Source organism: Mustela erminea, chromosome 1 (genome assembly GCF_009829155.1).
Source record: "Mustela erminea isolate mMusErm1 chromosome 1, mMusErm1.Pri, whole genome shotgun sequence".
In the NCBI taxonomy this organism is placed as follows: Eukaryota; Metazoa; Chordata; class Mammalia; order Carnivora; family Mustelidae; genus Mustela; species Mustela erminea.
In genome coordinates this window covers 118,397,863-118,421,478 of record NC_045614.1, presented here as the reverse complement: position 1 = coordinate 118,421,478, position 23,616 = coordinate 118,397,863, and the positions used below count along the sequence as shown (strand labels likewise).

General features: G+C 39.8%; 1 protein-coding gene across 1 annotated transcript; it reads right to left on the bottom strand.

The window, feature by feature from the left end:
* Positions 1-342: 342 nt before the first annotated feature.
* Positions 343-21,240, bottom strand: KCNMB3 (potassium calcium-activated channel subfamily M regulatory beta subunit 3). Its single transcript, XM_032340372.1, has 4 exons — positions 20,867-21,240; positions 7,524-7,715; positions 3,703-3,901; positions 343-2,352 (listed from the first exon to the last, which is right to left on the bottom strand). The coding sequence occupies exons 1-4, from the start codon at positions 21,007-21,009 to the stop codon at positions 1,954-1,956; spliced, it is 933 nt and encodes a 310-aa protein (XP_032196263.1). The 5' UTR covers positions 21,010-21,240; the 3' UTR covers positions 343-1,953.
* Positions 21,241-23,616: the final 2,376 nt, after the last annotated feature.

Below are 23,616 nucleotides of genomic sequence, written 5' to 3'. Positions count from 1 at the left end.
CTCTACATGAGATCTCTAGACTTAATTCATCTGATAAGAAAGTTTGTACACTTTAATTAACATCTCAACATTTCCCCCACTCCCAATAATCACCATCCTACTCTACGTATCCTACTCTACCTCTGTGTATTTGACATTTTTGGATTCCACATATAAGTGAAATGCAGGGTTTTTTTTCCCTTTGTGTGTATGGCTTATTTTACTTAGCATAATGCCCTCTGGGTTTATCCATGTCATTGCAAATGGTAGGGTCTCCTTTTTGAAGTCTGAATAATATTCCACTGTGTGTAGATATACACCTCATGTATATGTGTTTTCTCTCTGTGTGTGTGTAGGATCACAATTTATTCATCTGTTGATGGACAGTGGTGGTTCCATATCTTGGCTACTGTCAGTAATGCTCCACTGAACTGGGGAGTGCAGATTGTTTCTTGGAGGTACTGGAGGTTCCTTTGGGTATATACCCGAAGAGGGATAAGGCTGGCTAAACATTGAAACTTAGAAAACAATTTTTTTTTAAATCTACTAATGTTTTTGAGGACTTTTACTAGATGTCAGAAGTTGAGCAAGGTATTTTATATACTCTGCCTTGTTTATTCCTTAACCCTATAAAGGAAGAGATTGTCCTCATTTTATAAGTGAGAAGAGAAAGGCTTGAACATTCATTGCAGTTGAGCAGAATTGCCCAAGGATACATATCTGAAAAGCTGTAATGATGGCCTATGAATTCACATAAAATCCTCTGAGACATGTGTTTTTTCTACCATTCCACACTAGAAAGAAGAGAAAGCACCAAAATTGTTCATTACTTGTGAAGTCAATATTTCCCCCCCACCACAGGATTTCTATTTATTTTTTTTTATTTTTTTATTTTTTGTGAAGTCAATATTGCTCTAATTATCCAGTCTAGTTATTTGTGACTTGAATTCATATGAAAAAGCATAATATTGACTTAGAGGCAAACTTCTGTTTTGATTACATCTGCATATAAAAGTTGCTTCAAAAGTCTCATTATAATGTCCGTGATATATGACTTTTTAGTAAAATTTAAAGATACTTTAAGGCACGTTGGTTTTCAGAACAAACTCTTTTCAACTCATATTCAGCTTACTCTGAAAAGCACTTGTTGGGAGAGCCCTGTGACATTCATTAGTTGGTAACCATAGTTGAGTCATTAATTAAAGTTCGGACATTTGCTGACTAGCCATGGGGGACCGGTCTACAGTGTGCATCATCTGACATGAATGTTCAATTCCATCTAGTATAGCCTCTCCCTGCACATTTCTGGCCGTCTCTCCCACTCCCACCAGAATGTACACAGAGAATAAAATGAGCTTATGGAAAGCATAATTAACTAGAAAGATGTGGCTGAAAGCAAAATTACATGGTACATGGCAAGGGTAAGTATGAATAGCTCCAAACTTAGTGGTTTTGCTAGGCAGCAGCTTTCCTCCTTTATCATGAATGGGGAGATAGAATGGTAGCCCACATTTTTTTGAAATTACCAGATTATTCTCTTCCTAACTTGATCGTGAATGACTTGATTTTCACTAAGATTTTTTTTTTTTTGAGAAATATTTTGAGGTGAACTCTGTTGCCAACAAAGAGACTGGCCAGTCAGTGGTCAGCAGGTAGATGTCCTCATCGTGTACTCCACACCAACGGGTTCCACGAGAGCCGAAATTAGGTCAAGCACAACTACCCGAAGCCTGTGTTGCCATGAGGGAACAAAAGCACTGCCTTGGCTCACATGGAATATGTGGGTAGAGGAAAAGACGGTGAGTTTGTGGTTATTTATAGAACAGATGGACTACATAATGAGGCTTTTTAAAAATGTTTCTTCCTGTGTGAAGTATCATACTTAATTTGAGTTGCCTCTACATGGTTTGTCTCCAAGCAGGCATTATTAGGTCCTCAGGCGCAAAAATTGCCAAGCATCCGAAGGCCAAGACCTTAATGTGGCCACCATTGTAAGATTTCTCGGCTTCTTTCTGGGCTCCTCCCCATGCTCCACAGTTTTAGTCGGTGCTGTTCCATATAAGGTACTTTGCCACCTACCTCATCTCTGTGTGGGGGGCTGTATTTTTCACACAATAGGGACAGGTACTGTGTTAATCTCACCATGCCAACAATCAGGGCACCACCTAGCAGAGTCAGCATTGGCCAGAATAAACAGTGGAAGATTACCATTTGGTCGTACTTTTTTATGAGAATGACATCTTCAGATCGGCTGTCTGGACTGTAGAAGCATGAAAAAGGAGTCCCATTTTTGTGATCGAAGAATTCCTTTATGTCCAGAGCACTGTTGAGCAAATCATTCCTGTCTCGGTGGCACTTGGGTGTGTAAAAGCACTAGGAGTATGAAGGAGGAAGAAACATGAGGACACTGTCCCCGAAACCAAGCATTTAAGCAACAGTTTTAATTCTGAAAAGGCTTCAAACCGAAGCTATTCATGGAGAGTTTCAATCTCAGAAGGTGATGAAACCTGTTGCAGAGCCCATGGGGAAGGGTGGACAGGAGGGCACAGAGTGAAATGGCCATTTCCAGGCACTAGGCAGAAATGGGGGAAGGGATTCTTAGAAAATAGACATTGCAGAAGAGGCAGTGACCAGCATCGTAAGGACCATGCTGTCTCCACATACAGGCAGTTGGTCTTTGTCCACTCAAAAAATATCTGTTGAGCTCACTATGTGCTTTCAACCTATGAATGCCTCTACCCTAGTTGTCTTGGTTTCCCATAGAAAATCTTTCCCTAAGGGATAGTGTGTTGAGGCTTCTGCCCTAGGCCCACAAAGCCTTCCTACAAAGGCTTTGGTTCGCGGAGGGCAGAACCAGTGAAGGGATCTGTCAGCTGGTGATTTTTTTTTTTTTCCAAAAAAACTTGAGATTTTTTAGCATCCTCAGTAGGCACTCATGGCACTGTGCTTAAGGCCTACCTAAATGTTTGAGACCTTAAAAATTATTGCATCCGAAACAGAAATCATCAGATGGATTAGTGCCCAAGTAAAGACAACAAAGTATAGCATGTTAACCAATCTAATACAAGCTAACTTTTTCATAGTTAGGTGTAAATAAATACTATAAGCATATGAACCAATTTAGTAACCTATTAAAATCAAAATTATAATAATCCTTTAAATTTATTTGATAAGAAAAATTGTTTACTTGATTTAAAATGTGTTGTGAGTACATTTTCACATTTTTTTTTTTTTTAGATTTTATTTGTTTATTTGAGACAGAAATCACAAGTAGACAGAGAGGGAGGCAGAGAGAGAGGGGAAGCAGGCTCCCCGCTGAGCAGAGAGCCCGATGCGGGGCTCGATCCCATGACCCTGGGATCATGACCTGAGCTGAAGGCAGAGGCTTTAACCCACTGAGCCACCCAGGCGCCCCCATTTTCACATTTTTTATATGATGGGGAGTAGGACTTCCAAAAGTAAAACTGCCCACAATTGACTCTGGCTCAGCTGGAAAATTCTAGACACCAGTTTGCAAAATTGGAATAATTCCTTTCCATTCTATATACCCCATTTTTTCCTCCAAGAATGCTTTTAGCTTCCTTTATCCTGTAAAGGCATTCACTGGAGGGAAATAGCTTTATCCCTAGAGATGGTCTGGGGTACTGCACTCTGCTGGGGACAGTCTGGCACAGAAAGGAGGACTATAATTAGAACTCCTTCATTACATGAACTTTACATTACCTTGGAATTTATCTGGACAGCCTCTTCATTATAATGTAGGAGAGCTTTCTGACCTGAATGGGTGAGGTTCACAAACACCTGAAGACATGGGTACTTGCCCTGCCCTCGGCAGTCCACACCACAGGTGAAAGCACAGTCCATCCAGTCATCCATGATATGAGCGTGGATGATAGTACAGTTTGATTCTTCTCTCTGAGTGCTTCAATTGGAAAAAGATAAATAATCTTCACCCTCTACAATTTAGTTTTTTATTTCTCTCTTTCTTTTTTTAAGAGAGAGAGCAAGCAGAGGGAGGGAGGGGCAGAGAGAGAGGGAGAGAGAGAATCTCAAGCTGACTCTACACCCAGCATGGAACCCAGTGCAGGGCTTGATCTCATAACCCTGAGATCATCACCTGAGCCAATATCAAGAGTCAATGCTCAACCGACTGAGCCTCCCGGGTGCCCCAGTTTTATATTTCTAATGTGATAGCCCAAGGCATTTGTATATTTAAAGGTAATGTAGAACCATTACAGAAGGTACATAGTGGTTAGGAACACTGAGTGGAGAACATTGAGAAAGGGGATAAACAGCAAACTGGTAAGTTTCATCTCAATTATGACCCGCTTGGTGTATTTCTAACTACACCAACCCTTTGATCAATGGTTTTCAAACTTCAGAATCAACTGAGCAAGTGTGTTAGAGTGAAGAATTTGTGGATTCTATGGCTTCACTCCTCGAGATTTGTATTCAGTTCACCTGAGTTGAAGCCCAAAAATCTATATTTAGCCATATTTAAGATGCAGGTATTTGGCAAACCATGCTTTGACAAATATTACTGTAACCACATAGTTAGAAATCTTATCCTCTCTCATGCTTTGTCATCTCAAAATGTACCCATTTTCCTGTCCTATGGAAATGTGCCTTTGGATGGAGTCCAACCACAGTTAGTGTGGCCCTGGGTCAATATAGCCTGGTAACAAGGTACATTTCCATGGTCTCTGTCTACTTCCCATGAGCAAACAAATCATAGAAGGAATATCTCACTCGAAAACTTACTATGTTTTGCTATCAGTAAGTTCCTTGAGGTCAGGAGGTACATCCTGTTCTTCTTTATGATCCTCAAAGCAAGAAGCGCCATGCCTCCCACATAGTAGAGGCTCAGTAAGTGTTACCGTGAATTAAATTTTACTTGGAAAATGTTCCTTTGAGAATTTTCTCATGTACTACACACACAGAATGTTCTAGGTGCTATGAGAAGTGGTAGGCAAAACTCCTGCCCATGAAGATTTTGTGGTGGTGTTGAAAAGACAGGTATGTATGAAATGATTAGAGGATAAGTTTTAGATAAAGTAAATGAGGGTCAGAGGAAATGCTTGATTGAATGTACAGGACCAGCTCCTCATGCACCCTCACACGTGTAGGCGGGTCCCTGTGTTTATTTCCTGGCAACTTAAACACAAGAAGTAAGATAAGCAAATTCTAAAGTCAATGTTTGAAATGCCTCATTGACACTAGGGTAACACTACACTTCCATTGAGATCTTTGGTCATGAGTAAGCATTTTCTTTAATAACTTGGGGACGGTGCCATTCAAAATAATCTGGAGGCAAGGACATAAAAAACAAACACTGGATGGAGCCTAAGAAGAATAAAATTTGAGGCAAGTAAAAATGCAAATATGGAAAATAAGGTTCTTTCCACAGGTTTAACACTAGCCTTCTTTCTCACAAAATTAAATTCTGTACTTATTTAGACCAAGAACCTAAAATCATACTTTAGAGGCCCCTGTTTGTCTGTGTTAGAGCTAAGCTCTCCGAATTTCCATGCACAAGGACCAAGCCAGGCCTCTCCAGTAGAACCACGGATATATTTAGAGCTGAAAACATGAGCATGGTCTTTTGATAACACTGTGTGTCTATGTGTCTACAAGTAGGCAAAGTCCATCATTTGGTTGAAAGATGAGAGTCTAAGGAAGTGGGGACAGGTACAAGCTACTTAGGCCATCTTCCCTGAAGCAAAACCAGGCTCTGAGGTAGCACAAGATCACAAGGCAAGAGACAGAGGAGAACATACCACTCTTAAGCATTCATGTAATTACTTTAAGCAAACAATTTCTAGAAATGCTTAGAAAAGTAAAATTTAAATATGAGCAACAGTTTGGTGTCAGGTTGCAGAAGGTATCCTTGAAACTTCTCCCAAATTATCACATTTAAAAAATAATCTGACCTGGACTTTCCTACAAGTGCACAAACATGTGCACACACACACCATTTATTCAGCTTACATAAATATGTATAATGTAGCTAGCTAGATAGGTAGATATAGATACAGATACAAATATAGATACAGGAGTAATAGGAAAAGGGAGGGAGAAAAGAGTAAGGATACAATCCTGTATCCTGCATACCATAAGATCCCTTACAGTTATGAGAACTGGGCCACAAATTTGACTCTGAGCTTCCTAGCAGCCAAAGCAATGAAGGAAATACAAATACATATAAGATTCCTGGAGTCCACTGAATAAAAGCTCGTTGACCAGAAGCAGAACATATTCTCCTGGTGCTAATATTAGAGTGGAAATTCTGGGCACTTGTAATTATAGCACTGTGTGCTGTAGCGAGGGAGACCTCCACATTATTGTCCTAATAATGTAACTTAGGAATGGCAAGAGATGAATCTGATAAATAACAAAAGCAGGCCACCTACTTCTTGCCCTATGACCCTTTTTCCCCACTGATCTCTTAGGCCTCCCTCTCCCCATTCTCCCAAACTTCTGTAACTCTTTGGCTAACCAAAGGGAAAGTGTTCCTTGCTTTTCCCCTACCCCATACTGCCCTCCCTCAAAGTATCCCCATGTTGTGTAGGCCATCTTCCAAAATTAAACCTGTGCTCCCCTGGCCTAATGAAATCTCCTATCCCTCCTATGGCTGCAAACTTTATTTAAGTATTAGGAGGCAAGGAGTCTTATATCAAAACAACAGGCCAGTTCTTTACTGGCTGAGTGACCTTAGGCAAGTTACTTGACCTTTCTGAATCTCAGCTTGCTCATTTTTAAAAGGAAAATTAAAACAATAAAATAATGCTACCATTAGCATTAGACTATAGACTTAAATAGGATAAAATATAGTATATTTTGGCATATAATATATATTTGATAAATGCTGTTATTAGATGTATTTAATAAGGAAACCAATTAAAACAAAGGAAGGAAACTAACATTTATTGAGCTACTACTATGTGCTAGATAGACATTATCAAACTCAAAAAACTCAATAACTTTTATATGCTCGTGTAAAAGACTTAAATTAACCATTCTCTGTGGTATCTGCTTGTTTGGGTTGGGTTTTTTTTAAGATTTTATTTATTTATTTATTTATTTGACAGAGAGAGCAAACACAAGCAGGGGAATGGCAGGCAGAGGGATAAGGAGAAGCAGATGCCGCACTGAGCAGAGAGCCCAATGTGGGGCTCAATCTCAGGTCCCTGGAGTCATGACCTCAGCAGAAGGCAGACACTCAACTGACTGAGCCACCCAGACACCCCTGATATCAACCTGTTAAAGGAAGAATTTATTACCTACATGCATATCTAATGTATGGATTAGTTGTTGAAAGTATTTTTCAGATGAGGAGGGTGAGTGGCAAAGGACTATCTTCCGCTTTCTTACCACCCCTTTCTCCACCCTCAACTGCCTCCCAGCGCTGAGAGACAAACAGGTGTTTCTATCTTCCCTTAGATAATGATGAGAGGGCTGAAGAAGCCAAAGCCAGCCTCTTCTCCACCACTGTGTTTGGTCTGATCTGAATCAAAAATTCTGGGTCTCCTTTCTCTGTTTCTTACCTGAGCAAGAAAGGCTTTAGAATGGTTATTCCAAACAAGAAGAACATGAGGACTGAGAAGCCCATCATTGCAAACCCTAGCAGCACGGCTCGGTCCTCTCCAGCACTGGATGGCAGCTTCTTGTGCACATCTGGGAGGTCTCCATCATTGTGGTCTATGTTTCTATTCCTCCCTGAGGCAGAAAAGGCTGTCCTTTGGGGGAAGTAAAAAGAAGATATTTCAATAAACTCACAGAGAAATGGGAACATTTACCACCTCATGGTGGGTGGAAGGATGATCCCATTTGCCATCCACCTGGAGAGGTTGTGATCAGGTTCAGAGCAACACAATGAAATCCCATGTTCAGAGCTTGGTTAAAAACCCACCCAAACCAGCTAAATTTATGTGTTATAAAATATAATTAATATAATATTTTTTACATCTAACAATAGTAAGAAGTCTTTGGAGATCTGTTTAATCAATGAATAGAAAAGAATTACCTATAAGTAGTTTTCATTTGTATAGTTTTCATATATATGTATGTAAATAAGTATTATGAACTTGTTTATCAGTTAGGGATACTGCACATTCCCCCTGAAAATAATTTTTACACTCTTCAGTGAGTTCCATATGTAAAGAATGACTCGGAAAGTTCAGATTCAGAATTAACAACATCCGGAAATAGTAGGATTTGACTTGTTCTTTTATATTGTTCTTTTACAGGGAAAGGCAGTAGGGGGCTTGGTGGCCCGTGGCCAGTCCTTTCAGAATAAGGAAGTTTTCACTGTTCTCTTCTCCTCTCTGCTCTCCCCCACTCTGGTCACTCACAGATCTGTGTGAATGGCCCTACATTTCTTCTCTGCCTCTCTCTGCTCTATACCAGCAAAGGTGATAAGTTATTTCACAGTAGGGGTCCAGTGAACAGTAAAAACCAAAATGAACGTTGCTAACTGGTGACCCACAGATAGTATCCAGCCCACGGATAAGTTGTTTTTTTTGGTTTTTTGTTTTGTTCTGTTTTTTAATTCTCTGTGTGTTTTTTTAATGTGGGATGAGTTGCTAACACTTTAAAAATTATGAAATTTTTCATAAAAATGCTGATTACTGACTTTTGAAAACTATCAGGTCCACACTCCTGTCTATGAACAGCTGGCCAAGCCAAGCAGAGGCTGTCCCTATGGACCAGCATGTATTCTCCAATTTGCCATAGTTTTACCACTTCCTATGGTCAATGTCATTGATTTGCAGCTCCTTGCTCAGTAGGCGGATGCAGTCCCAGAGGTAGTTCCACTTCAGGAGTCTTAAGAAAATCTTAAGCCAAACAAATGCAGTTATAATGGTAGAAACTCAGACACCATCAAACTGAATAAAAAGCTTACTAAAATGTAAAGCCGAGCAACACTTTGTCAAGGGAATTGCTAGTTGTTTTCTTCCAAAAGTATATTTTATACTTTACCCCACATCCTTCCCCTTCCTCTCCCTAGCTGCTTTTCTCCCTGGCAAAATCTTCAAAATTCAAAGACAGTGAGGGGAAGGTCAAGTAATCCAGGATGTCCTAGGAGCCTGCGGTGGGTCTCAGAGGATCACAGCACTCCTGGGTTAATACTATTTTGGGAATCAAGGATGTAGTTTGGGGATTTTTTTTTTTTTAGATTTTTTTATTTATTTCAGAGAGAGAGATCACAAGTAGGCAGAGAGACAGGCAGAGAGAGAGAGAGGAGGAAGCAGGCTCCCTGCTGAGCAGAGAGCCCGATGCGGAACTCGATCCCAGGACCCTGAGATCATGACCTGAGCCGAAGGCAGAGGCTTTAACCCACTGAGCCACCCAGGCGCCTGGTTTGGGGATTTTTAATCTCTTTTGATATTTTACTCACCCTCTATCATCCCACCCTCAGAGAATAGGCAGGAAAAACAACTTTTTAAGTGAAATTTGAGGTAGTACATTTTATAATTCATAAACAATTATAATAAAGAGAAGAGTTTTAGCCATAAAGTAAGATTAGATATTTTATAGGTTTCCAGTACCCAATACCCTGTCTTTTCCCTCCTGTTCTGAAACTGGACTTTAGTTGCTTCATACTGTAAGTCATCCTGGAGGCTGGTTGTGAGATACCTATGGAATCCATGCATGAAGAGGTTTATTTTGAGGTCTCTCTGGCTCTTGTAACATATTGATTTAATAGACCCAATTATAATTGTTGATAGACAAAACTGGCATAATTTCAGTGTGCATGGACAGCATCCACACAGGGGAAAACCTTTGATCATCTAACCCTAGTGGCCAAGATGCTGGTGTTCCCGAGTTCCATAGGAATGTAACAGTTAGAAAGACCGTTCTTGGCAGGGCACCTCCCACCCCACCCCAGGGCAATGCACAGATAGCAGACTGAAACACACAATCATCCTGTAAAAAGTCCTATTTACTTAGCCTGGAGCTCCAGCCTGAAGTACAGGCTTCAGGTTTCCCATACATCTAGAGACTAAGAGGCATTCCCAGGGAACACAGGCAGGAAGACACAATCCTTGCACACCCTCTTGGTCTTGCTATAGCTCAATAGACCTCCCAGAAAGGAGCTTCTACACTTGTCTAGAACCCTAATTTTTATAACTCTCATCCAGGAGACACCTCTAGATGACCTGGTCTAAAGGCCAACTAGGTTTCCAGTTGCAGCCCCGAAGGACTGTAAAAATTTGCATACTTTGACAGCTGCTGCCTGAGGGGCTGGCTTCTAATCAGCCTTAAGCTAAGTGCTAAATGAAATTCTCCCCTTGGAACATTAACAGGTCTTGACATACATGCTAGGACACATAAAGAATAAATCAGGTAGTTTAGACAATCACAAAGAGATAGCCAAGAGCTAGAGAAAGGGTGAATGAGAGGATTCATCACCTAACCAAGGCTATTCCTTCAAGGCTGAGAGAAGAAGCTGTTTTGCCCAATACACAGACACCAACACAGATTGAAGCAAAATGAAGAAACAAATAAATACTTCCCAATGGGAAAAAAACAAAAAACAAAAAATACAACCTCAGAAAGAGATGAGAAAGCTACCTGATAAAGAATTCAAATTAATAGTCGTAAAGATGCTCACCAAACTCAGAAGAATGAGTTAACATGATGAAAACTTCAAAAGAGAGAGCAATTATCAGAAAGTACCAAACAGAAGTTACAGAACTGAAGAACATAATAATGGAACTGAAGAATTGAACTGAAGAATTCAATATACTATTGAATACTCAATAGCAAACTGGATGAAACAGAACACATCAGCAAGAACACATCACAAAGCAATAAAACTCACCCTGACAGAGCAGCAAAAAAGAAAAAAAAAAATTTTTAAATTGAAGACATCTTAAGAGACCAACATCAAATAGCATAACATTCACATTATAGGAGGTCTCAAAAGGAGAAGAAAGAGAAAACGGGGCAGAAAAGTTATTTGAAGAAATAATGGCTAAAAACCTCCCTAGGGAAGGAAACAGACATCCAGATCTAGGAAGTCCAGAGAGTTCCAAACATGATGAACCCAAAGAGATCCACACCAAGACACATTACAATTAAAATGTCAAAAGTTCAAAGTAAAAAGAAAATCTCAAAGCAGCAAGAGAAAAACAAATTGTTATGTACATGGGGAAACCTCATAAGGCCATCAGTGGATTTCTCAGCAGAAACTTTGCAGGCCAGGAGGAAGTCATCTGACATAGTCAAAATGTTGAAAAGAAAAAAATTCCAACCATGAATATACTATCCAGCAAGGTTATCATTCAGAATTGAAGGAAAGATAAAAAGTTTTCCACATAAGCAAAACTAAAGTACATCACTCCTAAACTGGTCTAACAAAAAATGTTACAGGGATTTCTTTAAGCTGAAAAGAAATGGCACTAGTTAATAACAATAAAACATAAAAATAAAAAATCTCACTGGAACAGGTAAATATATAGTATAGGTAGTGAAGTAGCCACTTATAAGGTAATAAAATTAGCTAAAACTATAATAATTAGTTAAGAGATACATAAAATAAAAACAAATAAAATATGACATCAAAAACATAAAATAGTTCTGGAGAGGGGAGTAAAAATTTAGTTCTGGAATGTGTTCAAATTTAATTAAAGTTGCTATCAGCTTAAAATCAACTATTATAGGGGTGCCCAGGTGGATCAGCCAGTTAAGCCTCTGCCTTTGGTTCAAGTCATGATCCCAGTCTCCTGGGATGGAGCCCCACATCAGGCTCTCTGCTCAGCGGTGAACCTCCTTCTCCCTTGCCCACTGCCTGCCACTCCCCTTGTTTGTGTGCACACACACTCTTTCTCTGTCAAATGATAAATAAAATCTTTTTAAAAACTTGAATTATATTCATAATATGATATATGTGAACCTCCTAGTAACCACAAAGCAAAAACTGATAGTAAATACACACACACACACACACACACACCGCAAAGAGAGAGAGAGAAAGAGAGAGAGAAAGGAATCTAAAGACAACACTAAAGAAAATCATCAAAAAACAAAGGAAGAGAAAAAGAGAAGAAAGGAAGAAAGAAGAACTACAAAAACAGCCAACAGAAAACAATTAACAACATGGCAATAAGTACACATTTATCAATAATTAATTTAAGTGTAAACATATTAAATTCTCCAATCAATAGAGAATGTCTGGGGGTGCCTGGGTCGCTCAGTGGGTTAAAGCCTCTGCCTTCACCTCAGGTCATGATCCCAGGGTCCTGGGATTGAGCACCGCATCAGGCTCACTGCTCAGCAGGGAGCCTGCTTCCTCCTCTCTCTCTCTCTGCCTGCCTCTCTACCTACTTGTGATCTCTGTCTGTCAAATAAATTTTAAAAATCTATAAAAAAAAAAAATAGAGAGTGTCTGTATGGATTAAAAAAAAAAAAGACACATTTATATACTGCATACAAGAGACTCATTTCAAAAGTAAGGATACACACAAACTGAAAGTGGGGCCAAAAAAAGATATTCCATAAAAATGGAAATAAAAGGAAAGCTGTTGTAGCTATATTCATATAAGACAAAATAAACTTTAAAACAAAGACTGTAATGAAAGACAGAAAGGCGCACTACATAATGATAAAGGGGTCTATCGAGTAAGAAGATACAACATTTATAAATACATATGCATCCAACTTAGAAGCACTAAAACACGGCAAATATTAATAGACCTAAAAAGGGGAAATTGGCAGCAATAATATAATAATAAAAGACTTTAACACCCCATTTACATCAATGGCTAGATCATCCAGATAGAAAATCAGTAGGAAGACATTGGCCTTACACAACACATTAGACCACATGGACTTACAGATATATAGAAAACTTAATAGGAATATATATAGAACATTCCATCCCAAAGCAGTAGAATATACATTCTTCTCAAGTGCACATGGAACATTCTCTAGAATGTATCACACGTTAAGCCACAAAATAAGTCTCAATAAATTCAAGAAGACTAAAATCATATCAAGCATCTTTCTGACCACAATGGTATGAAATTAGAATTCAACATGAGAGGAAAATAAATAACTACACATACTTGGAGATAAAATATGTTACTGAATAACTACTGATCAAAGAATAAATAAAAAGAAAAAATTTAAAAATACCTAGAGACAAGTGAAAGCAGAAATATGACATACCAAAATCAACAGGATGCTGACAAAAGCAGCTCTAAGATGGAAGTTCATAACAATACAGCCTACCTCAAGAAACAAGAAACAAATGATATAATTTTATACCTGAAGGAAATATAAAAAGAAGGACAAATGAAGCCCAGAGTTGTAGAAAGAGGAAAATAATATCAGAGTGGAAATAAATAAAACTGAGACAGAAAAGACAATAAAAAAGGCGCGCCATGGTGGCTCAGTCAGTTGAGCAGCAGACTCTTGGTTTCAGATCGGGTCATGATCTCAAAGTCTTGGGATCCAGCCCCACATTAGGCTCTATGCTCAGTGGGGGTCTAGTTGTAGATTCTTTATTTCCCTCTGCCTCTGCCCCTCCCCTCCACGTGGTGCAATCTTTTTTTTAAAAAGACAATAACAAAGATAAATGAAAATAAGAGCTGGCTCTTTGAAAATACAAACGAAATTGACAAATCTTTAGCAACAACAACAAAAAAAAGACAGAAGGCTCCAATAAATTAGAAATGGAAGAAAAGTTTCAACTGATCCTATAGAAATACAAAGAATCATAAGAGGCTACTATGCCACTACTACTATTAGAAACCATCCAATTGGACAACCTATAAGAAATGTATTAATTCTTAAGTACTTACAACTTTCAAGACTGAATCATAAAGAAATAAAATATCTGAATAGACCAATTACTAATAAAGAGATTGAATCAGAAATCAAAACCCTCCCAACAAACTTAAGTCTGGGGATCCACAGAAATGGACAGAGGGTTTCACTGGTGAATTTTACAACACATTCAAAGATTTGTTACCTATCTTTCTCAAATTCTTCCAAAACATTGAAGAAAAGGGAATACTTCCAAACTCATTTACGAGGCCAGCAATACCCTGATGCCAAAACCAGACAAGGAAGCCACAAAAAAAAGAAAATTATAAGCTGATATTCTGATAAACATAGAAGCAAAAATTCTCAACAAAATATTAGCAAGCTGAATTCAACAAAAGGCTAAAAGGATGATACACCATGACTGAGTAGGATTTATTCCACAGATTCAAGGATGATTTTACATCTGCAAATCAATCAATATGCTACACCACGTTAAAATAATGAAAGATAAAAACCATATGATCATCTCAATAGATGCAGAAAAAGCATCCAGCAAAATTCAAAATCCATTTATGATAAAAATTCTCAACAAAGTAGATATGGAGGGAGAGAACCTCAACATAATCAAGGCTATATATGACAAGCCCACAGCCAACCTCATACTCAATGGGGAAAAGCTGAAAGCTTTTTCTCTAAGATCAGGAACAAAATAAGGATGCCCACTTCTAGGCAACATAATATTGTAAGTCCTAGCTACAGCAACTAGGCAAGAAAGAGAATAAGAGGCATACAAATTGGAGAAAAAGAAGTAAAACTGTCACTATATGATGATGACATGGTAGTATATATAGAAAACCCTAAAGACCATCAAAAAAGCTATTAGAACTATTAAATGTATTCAATAACCTTATAGGATACAAAATTAATATACAAAAATTTGTTGTTTCTATACACTGGTAACAAACTACCAGAAAGAGAAACCAAGAAAACAATACTACTTATAATCACAACAATACTACTTATAATCACAACAAAACAAATAAAATAATTAGGAATAAATTTAACCAAGGAGATGAAAGATCTGTACACTGAAAACTTATAAGATATTGACTAAAGAACTTGAAGAAGAAACAAATAAATGGAAAGATATTTTGTGCTCATGGATTAAAAGAATTAATATTGTCAAAATGTCCATAAAAACCCAAAGCAATGAGATTCAGTACAATGCGTATCAAAATTCTAATGACATATTTCACAGAAATAGGACAAATAATTCTAAAATTTATGTGGAACCACACGTAATGACCCAGAATAACTAAAACAAGCTTGAGAAAGAAGAACAAAACTAGAGGTAGCACACCGCTTGGTTTGAAACCATCCTGCACATCTGAAGTTACTGGCATAAAAACAGACAGAAATAAATGGAACAGAATAGAGGGCCCAAAAAGAAACCTATGTTTATATGTCAATTAATTTATTACAAAGGAGACAAGAATATACAGTGGAGAAAGGACAGTCTCCCCAATAAATGGTGCTGGGAAGCAGGACAGCTACATGCAAAAGAAGGAACCTGGACCACTATTTTACACCATATACAAAAATTAACTCAAAATGGATTAAAAACTTCAATACAAGACCTGAAACCATAAAACTTCTAAAAGAAACCATAGATGAAAAGCTCTTTAGTATGAGTCTTAATGATATTTTTCTGAATCTAACTCCAAAGGCAAGGAAAACAAAAGCAAAAATAAACAAATACAACTACATCAAACTAAAATCTTTCTGCAAAGAAAAGGAAACCATCAACAAGATGAGAAGGCAGTCGGGACGCCTGGGTGGCTCAGTGGGTTAAGCCGCTGCCTTCGGCTCAGGTCATGATCCCAGCGTCCTGGGATCAAGCCCCGCATAGGCTCCTTACTCAGCGGGGAGGCTGCTTCTCTTGCTCTCTCTGCCTGCTTGTGTGTACTCGCTTGCTCACTCTCTCTCTCTGGCAAATAAATAAAAAAATCTTTTAAAAAAAAAAATAAATAAGAAGGCAGTCTACTGAATCTAGGCCCCAAAGGAATCCTATGATGTTTCGAGGACTATGTGTTCTCATTCAAAAGTCATAAAACACAGTAAGGGCCTTTGAGTTAGAAAAAACAGATTCAGATCCACAAAAAACTTCGGATATTTGAACAGTATATAAAAATGTATCTGTGAGGGGCGCCTGGGTGGCTCAGTGGGCTAAAGCCTCTGCCTTTGGCTCAGGTCATGATCTCAGGGTCCCGGGATCGAGCCCCACATTGGGCTCTCCACTCAGCAGGGAGCTGTTTCCCTTCCTCTCTCTCTGCCTGCTTCTATGTCTACTTGTGATCTCTATCTGTTAAATTAAATAAATAAAATCTTTTTAAAAAAATGTATCTGTGATATGTTTAAAGAAACAAAAAGAAAGGGAGGCGCCTGGGTGGCTCAGTGGGTTAAAACCTCTGCCTTAGGCTCAGGTCATGATCTCAGGGTCCTGGGATCGAGCCCCGCATTGGGAATCTCTGCTCAGCAGGGAGTCTGCTTCCCCCCCCATCTGTCTGCCTCCCTGCCTACTTGTGATTTCTCTCTCTGTCAAATAAATAAATAAAATATTTAAAAAAAAAAGAAAGAAAGAAAGGATTACAAATATCGAAAAGAGCAAGACTCTGCAATATGACCAGGCCAATATTTAAAAGAATCAAATATAATTTCTGGAAATGAAAAAATAAAAAAATTTAAATAAAAACTCTATGGACAGATTTAACCGTGGATTAGATACATCCACAGAGATAATTAGTAAACAGAGAGATGGACCTGCAAAACAGCCAGAGTATAAGACACGGAGTTTCTGTAATGGAAAATACGAAAGAGAAGTGAAGAAACATGGAAAATAAATAGGAAAGCTCTAACGTAAGATCTATTCAGAATTCCAGAAATAAGAGAAATAAGTCAGAAGCAATGTTCTTAAAAAGATAATAAAATCTCAGAATTGATGAAAACCTAGTCCTCAGATTCTATAAACCCTGTGGGATCAAATAAAGAAATCTACACCTAGACACATCACAGAGTTATTACACAGACACCACAACAGAAAATCTTAAAAGCAGCCCCCGAAAAAGACAGATCAACCGCAGAGGAATGACAGGCTGAGTTGTCACTTCTCCATAACAGGAATGGGAACCAGAAGACAGGAATATTGTCAATAGACAGAGAAATCACGTGAGATGGAGGACATGGGGAGATGGAGAGGAGAAGGGAGTTGGGGGAAATCGGAGGGGGAGACAAACCATGAGAGACTGTGGACTCTGAGAAACAAACTGAGGGTTTTGGAGGGGAGGAGGTGGGGGGTTGGGTGAGTCTGGTGGTGGGTATTAAGGAGGCATGTATTTCATGGAGAACTGGGTTTGGTGCACAAAAAAAGAATTCTGGAACACTAAAAAAAATAAAATTTTTTTAAAATCTTTAAAAAAAAGTCGCATGAGACACGCAGATGTAAAAAGGTTGAAGTTTGTGAGGCAAAGTCTAAGGAAAAGCAAGCTGATGGGAACCTTCAGGTTAAAAAGTCTTTTAGAAGTAAAGAAGGTGATAATATTGATTAAAAAGAGTCACCTGGAAGAGCTAACAATACTAATTTACATGTACCTAATAGCTTTGCCTCACTGAAGAACTACAGGAAGAAATAGACAAAATCCACTGACAAATGAGGAGATATTTTTGCATAACCCCTCAGTGATGGACAGCTCAACCATATAAATTAGTGAGGAAAAGATTTGAGCAAAGTAAGTAATGGGATTTATCTAAATGATAATGCAGAATACTATCCCCTACATAATATATATTCTTCTCAAACATATAAGCAACAGTTATGAGACCTAACCACAAACCGAGCCCTAAAGAAAGCCTCAAGAAATGTCAAAGAATTCATGAAAGTAATGTACTTTTTACACGCTCATGTTACGAAACTTGAAAGATGTGGAAAAGTAGAGAGAAGAGAACAAAAATCACCCACAATTCTACCAATCAGAGATAATTTCTACTCACTTACTGTGTTATTCCCCCTCCTCTCTATTATTTTAAATAGAACAAAATCATCCTGGACATAGTGGGATTTTTTAAATCTCGTCTTTGCACTTAACATAGTAAGCCCTTTCTTATGTCACAAGCAATTCTTTGTGACCCTTCTACTGGCTCCATAATATTCCATCAATTGGATATCCCATCAATTCCTTACCTAGTTCCTTATAGTTGAATATTGGGGTTTTTCCAGTTTTCTGAGACCATAAACATTCCTGTAATTAACTTTGTGGTATTACAAGCGCCTTTCATCCAAGGATCTCAAAGCATTTCAGAATGACCTAATTTGGGGGGCACCTGGGTGGCTCATTTGGTTAAGCGTCTACCTTTGGCTCAGGTCACGATCCCAGAGTCCTGGGATCGAGCCCCACATCGGGCTCCCTGCTTGGTGGGAAGCCTGCTTCTCCCTCTCCCTCTGCCTGCCGTTCTGCGTACTTATGCTCCCTCTCTCTTTCTCTCAATCTCTCTGTCAAAAAAAGAAAGAAAAAAATCTTAAAACAAACAAACAAACAAAGAACAATCTAATTTTGCTCTCTAGCCAGTAAGATGAGTGAATAGAATTTTTATTTCCTTTTGCCAGCAATACATTTCCACTTCCAACCAGTTTGTTACCTGGAGATGTCTAATTCATAGTCTAGGCAGTACCCACCCCCTTCTGTGGCTTCCTGGCAAACTGAACTGACTTTCCCACCAGCCCTTTTTCACCCATTGCTCCAGGCACTTTCTGTCTTAGCCTCAGGCAAACTTATTTCAAAGAGTTTGAACAGGCTCCTCTGGCTGAGATTCCCTGCAGAAGCCAGGAGCCTCTCCCTCCAACACTGTAGCTGGGTTCCTTAGAAAGATGCTGCTCTTCCTCAAAGTTTGGTAATTCATCTGACGTTCCTTTCACATGTATATATAACTTCGAAGCATGGGGATGTTAAATTCATATTGTCAAGGAGGGTTCCTTAGAAAGATGCTGCTCTTCCTCAAAGTTTGGTAATTCATCTGACGTTCCTTTCACATGTATATATAACTTCGAAGCATGGGGATGTTAAATTCATATTGTCAAGGAGGGTTCCTTAGAAAGATGCTGCTCTTCCTCAAAGTTTGGTAATTCATCTGACGTTCCTTTCACATGTATATATAACTTCGAAGCATGGGGATGTTAAATTCATATTTCCCTGTAATTTGTTTGTGTTACAGAGAAGCTGTGGGTAATCATTTTTATCCTCCTATTTTTTAATTACAAAATTGTTTAACAACTTCTTTTGAAGCACCAAATGAAGTTGAGTGAAGTCAGCATGGTTCACAGAGTTCAGCAAAAGGCTAGGGCAATCATCTGATTGTACATCTCACCAATGAAAAGGGAAGATGGTCTTGCTTTGGGGAGAACACAACTGCTCTTATGTCTAGTTAATTGTGTTATGAACAGTGCATTAAAACTTGTTCCCTTGCCTTTGGTCATTTGATTTTCTGCCATATAGTAATTCGCTTTGTCTTTTCACAAAAGCAGTAGTGCATTTCAAGGAGAGAAGGGTTTTTGCCTCTATCTCTTTCCCCCATGTTCTGTGTCTTCCTCTTCCAATCCTCACCACCGCCCAAACCCCTAATCTCACTTTCCTTTGTTTCTTCAACACCCATGCCTGTCATTACAGGATGTTAGAAGTGGGTGATGTGATGACCACTGTGGTTTTTACTGTTTCCAATTACTCAGCTCCCGACTCCACTTGAGCTACTAACAAACCATCCACATTTCCAGATAAAGTGTGTGAACTTGGCTGAGAAATGTACCCCTGGCACGCTTTTATTATGCTCTTTTTCAAATACCCTGAAGCAAGGCTCGTCTTTCAATATCAGCATCCAGTTCTAAGGCTCCACCCACCCAAACCCAGAAGCAGACAGAAGAACTGTAACTTCACTGAAGGCTCACAGCCCCCCTGTTTTGCATTCCTCTGGGGAGAAAAAAAAAAGCTCCTTAAGATAGCCTTTCTCAGGGCCTCTGGGTGTCTCAGTTGGTTAAGCCGCTGCCTTTCTGCTCAGGCCATGATACCAGGGTCCTGGGATGAGTCCCACATCGGGCTCCTTGCTCTGCAGGGAGCCTGCTTCTCTCTAGGCCTCTGCCTGCCACTCTGCCTGCTTGTGTGCGCGCGCTCTCTCTCTCTCCCCTGACAAATAAATAAATAAATAAAATCTTAAAAAAAAAAAAAAAAGAAAGAAAGCCTATCTCACTTCCTCCCTTAGAGGGTAATGGGATAGTGTCGAGAGTAGTACTTAGAAAGCCTGCCAAGGCATGTAGAGACCATTATTATCCCCACTTCATGGACAAGGGGATGAGGCCAACAGAGATTATATGACTTGCCCACAGTTAAATAGCTAGTTAAAGAGTGGAACTGAGGGACACCTGGGTGGCTCAGTTGGTTAAGAGGCTGCCTTCGGCTCAGGTCATGATCCCAGGGTCCTGGTATCGAGACCTGCATCGGGCTCCTTGCTCAGCAGGAAGCCTTCTTCTCTCTCTGCCTCTGCCTGCCATTCTGCCATTCTGCTTGTGTTCTTCCTCTCTCTCTCTCTCTCTCTGTGACAAATAAATAAACAAAATCTTAAAAAAAAAAAAAAAAAAAAAAAGAGTGGAACTGAGATTTGAATCCAGGCCTGTGATTCCAGGGCCCAAGCATGCTTCACCAGGCAACCAAGTGCTGGTGGTAGTTTCCTAGACCCTTCATGCAACCAAGAGATATTTACTGAGCACCTAACATGTTCTGGGCCATGTCCTAGTGCCAGGGAAGCACGGGTGAGTCAAAAAAAAAAAAAAAAAAAAGTCCCTGGCCTTTAAGATTTGCAAGCCAAATGGAGGAGGAAACCAAAAAGAAAAGTTGCAGCTCCCTGATGCCAGGACTTCTGGAGAAGACACAAAGATGCCCCCAGGATCCCCTGGGAGGCCTGGCAAGTGGGCATTCTCAGAGGATGAAGACCAAACCTAAACCTAACCTTGCCAACTCGTTATGGCCGCCCTTCAGCCACTTAATCAGCAAGAGAGGTTCTGGTGGCGACTTACCTCCCCTGGCGCCGCCGGCCACCCTGGAGTGTAATTTGAACGGGGATGCTGAACGGCTGCATGACAGCGGGGGGCTGGCAAAATGGACTCCTTTCACCTGAGTCATAGCCTCTGAGCGCGTTGGAAGGATGCAGCTGACGCATCAACGGAAGTGGGGTCCCACCGGGAGCCACCAGTCCCAGCGCAGCCAGGCATCAGAAGTACCCTGGCCTCCTGAGCAGCCGTGGAGCGGTGTGCAGAGCGCGTTTACCAGGAGAGCTAGGAAGTCGAGGCAGGCTGTCAGGAGGAGGTTCTGCAGATTCTTGGCCAGGCAGAGCAGTCAATCCTTAGACGCTCAAGAAGACCCTGCATAGCCTTGGGCAGCCAGACCTTCTCCCCACAGTCGCCCAGCCCCTGCCTCCGCCTTGTCACCTGTGTTCCGCTTCAGCAGCCGGGTGCATTACCATAGAGACCCAACCGCCTGCGTAAAGTTGAGGCCCAAGGGACCCTATGTAATTGGTGAGGGACATACCCAGGTCAAGGTTTATAAAAAAAGGAAATGTTTTACCCTAACCACGTTTCCTTTTTCACAAATTGTCTCTTAGAGTGTAGGTTTAGAGATTTTTCCAGTTAATTGCATGTTCCGATTAAGAGAACTCATTTTTATATCATGTGACTTTCCAAATATTCAAGGGCCATAAAATAACTCACCATTAAAACTAGATCAAAGTTGTAAAGAACTGGATCAAATACCATTTTATCTTTCCTTGATAACCCAGAGGATATTTGGAGATTTTTCAGTACCCTCAAATTGAACACCAATTACCATTACAATGTAGCTTATTAAAATGTGGATAATAGAACGTCAGATAGACCATTTTAGCCATCTGTTTTTAGTAAAGGTAATAACATCTTACCATTCTCCAAAACATAGTGTCAGCATAATCTTGTCTGTAAATATCCGCATATATATAGCCAGATTAACTGCTACCTGTAGCTATTTTAATATTATTGAATGAAAAAAATATTGATATACTTCTGGTTTGTATTATTTTTCTTTTTTTTTTTTTTAAGATTTTATTTATTTATTTGACAGAGAGACAGAGAGTACAAGTAAGCAGAGCAGCAGCCAAAGGGAGAGAAGCAGGCTCTCTGCCAAGCAGGGAGCCCGATGCAGGGCTCAATCCCAGGACCCTGGAATCATGACCCTAGCCACTTAACCAACTGAGCCAACCAGGCACCCTGTATTATTTTTCTACTAGGGTATGGACTAAGTCCTTTATAAACTATTTGTTTCTAATGAACTGATGCAATTTGGAATAAAAACTAAAAGCAACTAAAATTTTTCTCCCTTCTGCTCCCTACTTGCAACTTAGCCTTGTAAGTCTATAACCTTTCTTTTTCAGATTTAGATGTGCTAATAAATTCCCCTGCAATTTGGTATGTAACTCTCTTTAAAGCGGCAAATAATTTGCTACTATTTTTACACATTTGACTACATCTCAGAAATATAATAGTGTTTGAGCCTGTGAGATTCCTCCTTGGCTCCCAGCACTTGCATCTGTCTTTCCTGGGGCTTTCTGGTCATCTCCCTTTTCTGACTCTTATTCCATTTATATGAAAATATTCCTGCGTAATCTTTAAAGATTTTTATTTATTTATTTGACAGAGAGAGATCACAAGTAGGCAGAGAGGGGGCAGGAGGCAAGCTCCCCGCCGAGCAGAGAGCCTGATGCAGGCCTCAATCCCAGGACCCTGAGATCATGATCTGAGCCAAAGGCAAAGGCTTAACCCACTGAGCCACCCAGGCGCCCTCCTGTGTAATCTTTGAACATTCCCCTTGAGAGGATAGAGAGAGAGAGAAAGTGAATTATTGCAAATTATTTCCAGTCTCCATTCAAGAGTTCTGATAGATCCAGACATCTACTTTGGGTCCTAGACAAGTCAGGGCCTGAATATATCTAAGGTGTAGCTGTCATAATTGGCCATCTGAGATTGATCTCAGACCTAGCCTGTGCTTTGTTTTCTCTTCCTTTTTAAAGAGGGCCAAGATTACAAGTGAGAGGGAGTAACATAACCTGTTGCCCTTTGATTTCCCTCCTACTGTGGCTTCACTTGGTAAGTGACTCATCTCTGCCCACCAATACCAGGCCACTCCCCTCTGGCATACACATACTTCCCTCAAGGTTCACAGCCTCAAAAAACTAGAGCAATCTTGTGCTTTGGTGAGTGCTGTGAAGTGTGTAAACCTGGTGATTCACAGACCTGTACCCCTGGGGATAGAGTATTACGCCTCCATCAGAAAGGATGAATACCCAACTTTTGTAGCATCATGGACGGGACTGGAAGAGATTATGCTGAGTGAAATAAGTCAAGCAGAGAGAGTCAACTATCATATGGTTTCACTTATTTGTGGAGCATAACAAATAGCATGGAGGACATGGGGACTTAGAGTGGAGAAGGGAGTTGGGGGAAATTGGAAGGGGAGGTGAACCATGAGAGACTATGGACTCTGAAAAACAATCTGAGGGTTTTGAAGGGACGGGGGGTGGGAGGTTGGGGTACCAGGTGGTGGGTATTATAGAGGGCACGGATTGCATGGAGCACGGGGTGTGGTGCAAAAATAATGAATACTGTTATGCTGGAAATAAAAATAAATTAAAAAAAAAAAAAAAAAAAAAAAAAAAAACTAGAGCAATCAGTATGAACTTCAATCCCAGTGTGTCTGTTCAGGAGTGTAGCAAGTAAGGCAGAAGGAGTATCAAGATCAA